At 52.9% G+C, this 7,612-nt stretch overlaps 1 protein-coding gene and 1 pseudogene across 1 annotated transcript; one reads left to right on the top strand and one right to left on the bottom strand.

Annotated features, from left to right (window-relative positions):
• Nucleotides 1-5,642: 5,642 nt before the first annotated feature.
• On the bottom strand, nucleotides 5,643-6,200 carry LOC115316240. The gene has a single exon (XM_029975601.2). It carries the CDS (start codon nucleotides 6,198-6,200, stop codon nucleotides 5,643-5,645), a length of 558 nt encoding a protein of 185 aa, XP_029831461.2.
• Nucleotides 6,201-6,483: 283 nt separating this feature from the next.
• LOC115316245 lies at nucleotides 6,484-7,071 on the top strand (annotated as a pseudogene).
• The last annotated feature ends 541 nt before the right edge of the window (nucleotides 7,072-7,612 follow it).

The raw sequence follows: 7,612 nt of genomic DNA, 5'->3' as shown, positions 1-7,612 counted from the left end.
AATTGATTCTCGTAAATTAATCAAAACTGCAGTCTATTCTCGTACCAAAAATTAATAGTAGCAGAAGTTGCGTCATAAGCTAATGTCACTCGCTATTTCATGGCATACAGATTGGGTTCCGAATCTTTGAACTGTTTGCACTTTATTTTCGCATTTGTTTCCTATCGCCTGCTTGATAACAGGTGAAAGCGCTTCATTACCTTTATTCTAATTCCCACCCTCTGTATCTAAAGGAAAACAATATGGCCTTTCATTCAGCTAAAGGTGGATGCACAACTTCGGTTCCATAACACGATCGTCACCATGCTGGGAAACCTGGAGGAGGTAAAAGGGGCCTTCTGCGGAGACAACCCAACAACATTCTTGAACATTAAGACCATCCTCCGGTCTCGATTGGCCAGAAGTCCTCTCATCGCCTATGGTATGTGAAAAAGCGAATGCAAAAATAGAAATCTGTTTGACGCTGACGCAATTTTTTTTTTTTTAAGAATTGCTGTTTGCAGGACGATTTTACCCCTGACGAAAAAGTTCCAAGACCCAAGACTTTCTTCGGTTCGGAGAAAGGGATCGTTTCTGGGAACTGGTCAGTGAAACTCACCGCTAGCCCGACTATGGAGGGGGCACTAGTCATGTGCTTATGGGTGTATTACATAACGGGACTTTCCTACCCCGTGGCATGTGGACAAACCCTTGGACTCCTCTAGGGTCTGCTCGTTGAAAATGAAGTGTTTCGATTCAGTTTATGTCGGAGAAGCTCATAAAATCGCTTATGGCCTTTCAAAAACAACAGAAATTCTGAGCTTCTGCTGATGGCAAGAGACGCCGAATAATTAGTTTTTAATGCTATGAAGTAGGTAACTACGCTCTAAAAAAAAGCACAGGAATCTACTTTCCCGAGCCAGCACTTGGAAAGTCAATCACCGTAACTCACGGAAGCAGCTCAGCGAATCACGATGCCGAAACATAAGATTAGACCAAAAAAGCCAGTCCGAGTTGTGACATTAACCAATGCAAAACATCACGCTTGTTGTGCTTAATGTCGCAACTAATTTTTTTTGGTATAATCATATGTTTCGGCATCTACATTCGCTGAGCTGCCTCCGAGAGTTATGGTGATTGTCTTTCCAAGTGTTGTGCGGGAAAGTAGACGCACGGGCTTTTTTTTTTTAGAATGCACTTTTCTTTTTGTGTTATCCGCTAAAAAAAGATAGTTTTTTTTTTTTTTAGCACGATTGTATTGTTGTTGTTTATGATAGGCAAAATGAGTCACTCTGCAGCACGAAATTTTTTGTGTGATAGCTTCCAAGAAACGCCGATTTCTGGCGTCGTTCTAAGTCTCTTTTATTCGTAAAAGCTACCAGAACATCGTTATAGAATTATTATTTTGATGAAGACATATCAAAATATTTTCTTGTGTCATGGCAAATAAAACAGTGTTTACTCTTAAATATTGTTACTGTTTTCTTTAACACATTGATTCCGTTTATCAAACAAGATATACAGATCAAATTTCAATTCTGCTACGCAGCACAAAATAACTTTGGTTAAACCATATCAGCAAAAGTGCGAGAAGTGCAGTGCAGCATGTCAGCTTACACTCAAAACACGAAGGAGCAGAAATTCTACGATACAATAACAGAGGTAACTTAAAGCCGGGGTCACGCTGCTTATACATTATACAAAATACATTCTGCAGACATGTTCCAATGCGAGTCACCGCGACATCCGTGCTTTGTATGCCACGTGAAAAAGTAACCTCTTGATTGGTTACCTCGTGGCGTACGAAGCGCGGATGTCGAGGCGACTCGTTTCGGAACATGTTTGCAGAATGTATTTTGTATGAAGTATAAGCAGCGTGACCCCGACTTAAGGGGGACTATGCCCCTGCATTTTAAGCGGGCCACCGTCCCTCCGAATTTAAGGAAGAAAATATCTAAAAACTGTCCCTCTTAATGAAGGGACTCTGACCTCAAATTTAAGGGAGACGCCGCCTCGCTTACTTTAAGAGGGGTGGTGTCTCACTTAATTAAGAGGGAGCATCTCCATGTAATATTAAGAGGTCTGTTGCCCCCCTTAAAGTTAAGTGGGAAAAAATCGAAGAAATGTCCCTCTTACTAAGTGGGACCGGGCTTAGAGTGTATAGCCCTGGAGAGGCTCTTGACGCCGTCCTGCCGAAGAAAGAGTAGTATGAAGGTGGCTATTTCCTGGCTGATGAGGGAAGTTCATAGTGAAGATATTGCCGCGCGCATAGCTGGCCATGTGGGCAGCGTGGCCGTGGCCTGACGGTTATCGTGCTTGCCTCCCACGCGAAGAGCCAGGGTTCGATTCCTGCGCGCGACGCGTATTTTATTTATTCTTGTAATTCACTGTTCTGGTAAATTAAAGAACTCTGTTGCATGTTCGAGGTGAAAACGTTCTATGCGCCAACCTTCTACGCCGATTGTTCGAGAAGCCCACGCATGTACAAAAGGGGCTCCGCGTGGCTAGCCGCAGTCAGTCTCGCCCCAGCGCTGGATCCTGCGGTTTCGCCGACATCGACGCCCCAGACGCTGTTTTGTTTTCTTCTCTTTCCTTTTCGTTTTGGACACAAGTTCGCCCCATTAAACGTTTATTTTCTTCAGTTTTCATCGCCTCATAAATTGTCATTCGTGACCTTTTTGGCGGAAATGCGGGGTATCGCATTCTATGCCCACGAAGCGTACCCCCCTGAAGACAACCCGGCCAAGTGAGGTGCTCAGCCCCGGAAGGCTTCGCAGGAGACGCCGACGCCCGAGCAAACCGCCGTACTAAAGTCCAACTCCCGGGATCCGGACCCCTGCTGAAGAATCCGAAGAAGAACATACCGACGATGACCACGCCGCCCGTCGCCGTCCTGCCCGTCGCTCCACGGACGCCTACTCCCTTCCTCGGCGAGAGCTACGAGGACGTCGAAGACTGGATCAACCAGTACAAGCGCGTCGTTCGCCACAACGGGTGGTGTGACGAACAGCGCCCGTAGAACATCTATTTCTCGCTTAAGGAACTGCAAGGCGCTGGTTCGAAAACCACGAAGCTTCCTTGGCTTCATGGGAGTTTTGCAAGAACAAGCTGACGCGTACGTTCGCCAATCAAGACCGAAGAAGGTGGGCGAAGATTTGCTGCAATTCAAGACCAAGGGCCCCAATGAGAGCGTCACGAGTTTCGTAGAAGACGTCCTCCGCCTGAACTCCCGCGCCGACCCTGAGGCCACTGAGAAAAAGAAGCTGCGCATTCTGATGCGCGGCGTGAAAGACGACATTTTCGGTGGAGTCGTACGCAACCGACCGACGACCGTTCAAGAATTTGTCACCGAGGCGACGAGCATGGAGCGTGCCATACTTGCAAGGGCAACCCACTACCGGCGGCATCCCGGCGCAGCTGCCCTTCGCCATCGGGATTCGACCATGGCTCCAGCCTCACTGAAATTCGCGAGGTGATCCGCGACGCCGTCCGAGAAGAGCTCAGGAAGCTCCTGCCTGCTGCTAACCAACCGGCTTCGCTGTCAATAGCGGAAGCTGTCCGCGAAGAAGTTCAGCGGGCCATCCAACCGGAGGCTTCTGCCACCGTAGCAGCACCAGAGGAGCCCGCTGTAAGCTACTCCGCAATGGTCCCACGAGCACCACCAACCCCGCGTCCGTACGTGGCGACTTCCCGACGTGAACCTCCAGCGCCACAGTATTCCCCACGCCAGGAAGATCGGGCGCACGTCCGCCCAGAACAAGTTGCGCCAAAAAAGACCGACGTGTGGAGGGCGGCCGATCGCCGCCCGTTGTGCTACCATTGCGGGGAAGCCGGTCACATTTGCTGTCGATGCCACATTTACCGTCGACTGAGCTGCGCGCGTTCCACCTGAACGACCCGCGCCCAAGGTACGACGAACGCCCTCGTGACATTGAGGAGTACCCCCGACGTTCGCCATCTTCAATGCCTACTTTCCGCCGTGAGTCCCACTCACCGTCGCCCAGACGTTCAGCGTCTCCAGCACCACGACCCCGCCGAGAGAGCCTGCCTCCGCTGCGTTGCCGGGAAAACTAAGAGCGGCAACGCCTTGAGGTGGCGTTGCCGAAGACGACCGAAGTAAAGAGCCTCCAAGAACGACGGAGCGCTCCCACTCTCCCGACGCTACGCACCACAACGACTCTTCTGCTTCGGTGTCCAACAACCTAAACGTTATTATCGACGGCCAGGACGCATCGGCACTCATGGACACCGGAGCAGAACTTTCAGTCTTGAGTGGGAGGCTCTCTCGCCGCCTACGAAAAGTGACAGCGCCCTGATAAGGCCCTCAGATACCAATCGCCGGTGGGCACCTCATCACACCAGTCGGGAGGTGCACTGCCCGCGTCGAGATCCACGCATGGTGAGACGTGCCTTGTGAAGTTCGTCGTTCTGCAAGAATGTGCGAGGGACGTTATCCTCGGAATGGACTTTCTCTGCTAGTATGGCGCCGTCATCGACCTCGGAGGAAACGGGTTGACGCTACGAAAACCTGTTTCACCGCCGAAGGAGCCCTATGCGACATCATCCGGGGTCCGAGTGCTTGCAAGCCACGTGAACTTACCGCCGCGGTCGAGTGTTTTCGTGCCCGTCGGGGTCACCGAAGCTTTCTGCGGTGAAGGTCTGATCGAGGGAAGCCTCCAGTTGCTTCTAAGAAGAGGAATAGGCGTCGCAAAGGTTCAGAATGCCCGCAGTGCGGCCATCCTGAACTTCAGGATGGCTGCACTGTGGTCCTCGTGATGAACTTCCGAAATGAAACGCAACACCTCACGAAAGGTGCAGCCGTTGGCCACGTCGAGGAACTGCAAAACTCTGCCGAAATCGCCGCCATTACTGACGCATCCTCGCCACCTCAGCAAGACAGTACGTCGGCAGCGCAGCTCGACATCGACCCTAAGCTTACGGGCCCGAAACGACGGCAGCTGATTAACCTCCTCGCCGAAAACCGCGACTGCTTTGCGACGTCGTCGAAGGTGCGCCAAACCGCCGTTGCAAAGCCGGCTTTGCAACGGCGGTTTGTCGGCACGGAATTCATACACTTCGTGCGGGCATCGGCGAGGGCCTCGCCTTCGAAGGGGTGCCCAATAGTGATGCAAAACTATCGATAAATTGACTGTCGAGAGTTTTTCTAAAACTATCGATAGTGTCGCAGAACTATCGATAGTACAATCGATAGTTGTTCGATAGTCGACTATCGATAATTATCCGAAAGTTGATATCGATAATTATCCGAAAGTTGATTATAGATAGTACTATCGATAGTTTTTTTTTACTATCGATAGTCAGACTTCTGGCGACTATCGATAGTACGATCAATAGTTTTCCATTACTAGAGCGAACACAGTTGCCGAACCGCCGCTCGACTCCCTTCTTCCTATCTTCACCCAAATTCCCGTCTTTGTCATCACTGAAAGCTGAACCAAAGTTGGGATGGTAAGTGCTTGGGCTAGTCGGTCTCCCATTCGAAAAAAATAAAGTGAGAAAAAGAGAAGAAGGAGACATGTCGTTGTTAGAACGTTCTTTATTGCCCTGTTATATATAATATATGTATATATATATATACCATACACACACATAATGCACCATTGTCGTCTGCATCGTGCGGGCCTAAGGATCTACCATTGCCGTCATGGCGGTCTGGGTGGGTGTTGGTCCCAGCGCCTTCGGCTGCTGCAAAGTCGTCCACCGGGGCCGTCGTTGTCGTAGACGAACTCCGCCAGCTTTGTCCACAGCAGGGAGACGGTCGTCTTGTCACCACTGGTGGGCAGAATCCAATCGACATACGTCGCCGGACGGATCTCGTCTGGAAGTTCCTCCAGTTTCGTTTTCCGAAGGCTAGCGTGGCGCTCGCACTCCCAAACAACATGGGCGGCCGTCGCGGTCCTCCGGCACCGGCGACACACCCCCTCGTCGGGATCGTCACCGAATAACTTATGGCGCAGCGCCGGGGATAGGACAGTGTTGGTCGCGAGGCGGCGGACGAGGGTCTGAGTGCTCCTCGGTAGGTCATTTGGCATCGGAGGAACGGGACGCAACTGCTCGCCCGGGCGTCCCTTCCGCTCCTCACGAAGGTGCCGTAGGGTTCTCTGCCTTCGCTGTTTAGCACTTTCCTTGACGACAGACGGGTCGGCCGGGCCGGCTGCCTCGCCGGCTGAGTCGTGGAATGCGTTCGGCGCGGATGCCATCTGGCGAACTGCTGCTCGCGCCTCGCTGTGGGCCCACTCATTACCGTCAATGCCCGCATGCGCGGGCACCCAGGAAATAGTAGCTTGGATGTTGAGCTTGTTTCGAAGTTCTAGGAAGGCGGCGAGCAACTCGCCGACTATTCCCGTGTACGTTGAGGGGCTCCCGCTCGCTCGTCTGCAAGTTTCGTTCGCGCGGGTCGAGTCGGTGAACAGTAGGAGCCTGTGTGGGATGTCTGTCGGTGCAAAAGTTTGAAGAACCCACTGGGATGCTCGGAGAAGTGCCATGAGTTTTGCTTGCATAGTGTCGACGTCTTCAGTGGTCGAAAGTGCAGCCGCGTTCGGAATGCCATGGGTGGTGTCGACCCACGCGACCGCCTGGACGGGCTTGGGGGTTCTGTCCTCTCCTTCGCCGTCGTCGCCGGCAGTCGACAGCAAGGTCTCCGCCATGTCAGTGTAGATGATGGTGTGCGTAGGCGGTGATTTGTGCGTGACGCTACGTATGTGCGCTTTGGCAAAGCGTTTCCGTCGCTCCGAGTTGCTCGTTCCAGGTCCCATGTTTCGTGGGAGGGGTTTTCCGTCGGTAAGCGTGACCGGGGCGGCCACCGGAGGGGGCGAGTGCGCGTCTGCCGGGCGGTCGTCCAGACTGGGAGGCACGCGAAGCTCTTCCAATATGGAAAGCCCAGCTGTCGAGCTGCTGAGGCGGTCTCTCTGGGCGAGGAGCGCCTGTTCGGCGAGTTCCGACAGGAGGTTCATGCCGCCGTGTGCCTACAGCTCCCGGAGGAGCGTATGCTTAGGCAGTCCGGTAACAATGCGGATGGCTTCGCGATTGAGTTTCTCGAGTTGCTCCGCCTGCCTGGGCGTGAGGACGTGATAGTTATAGCCGTAGAGGATACGAGATTCAAGCAGTGCCGTGACGAGCTGGCGCGTTTCTCTCTCTCGCGTGCCCCACTGGAGGTGTGTGATTCTTCGGATGAGGCGGAGGAGTGATCTGCACTGCCAGGCGACCTTCGTCACCCACGTGGTGCCTTTGCCATCTTGATCTATGTAGGCTCCGGGGATCCGAACGGAGGGTTTTCGCCGTATCCTTTGGCCGGCCATGCTGAGGGCGATTTGGTTGCGGACCGCTTCGGTCTTTCTGTGGGTCCCGTTTAAAACCACGACGTATTCGGTCTTCTCGGCCGAGGCGGTCATGCCCGCATTCCGAAGAAAGCCCTGTATGACGTCGAGGCCAAGCTGAAGCGTGTGCTCCTGTTCGCCCGCCGATCCCGTCGTTGCCCAGATGGTGACATCATCGGCGTATATGGCGAAGTGCAGCGATGGAACCGCTTCAAGGAGTGGGGGAAGTCTTGCCATGACCAGGTTGAAGAAGGTGGGCGAGAGGACCGCGCCCTGCGGTACCCCGGTCCTACTCG

This window comes from Ixodes scapularis, unplaced genomic scaffold (genome assembly GCF_016920785.2).
Source record: "Ixodes scapularis isolate PalLabHiFi unplaced genomic scaffold, ASM1692078v2 PGA_scaffold0__279_contigs__length_252992795, whole genome shotgun sequence".
Classification (NCBI taxonomy): domain Eukaryota; kingdom Metazoa; phylum Arthropoda; class Arachnida; order Ixodida; family Ixodidae; genus Ixodes; species Ixodes scapularis.
The sequence above is the reverse complement of the archived record's forward strand: the minus strand, read 5'-3'. Positions and strand labels throughout refer to the sequence as shown.

What these genes read in the sequence shown, in the direction of transcription:
- LOC115316240 (XM_029975601.2), bottom strand. Translation starts at nt 6,200, where the DNA reads ATGGCATCCGCGCCGAACGCATTCCACGACTCAGCCGGCGAGGCAGCC.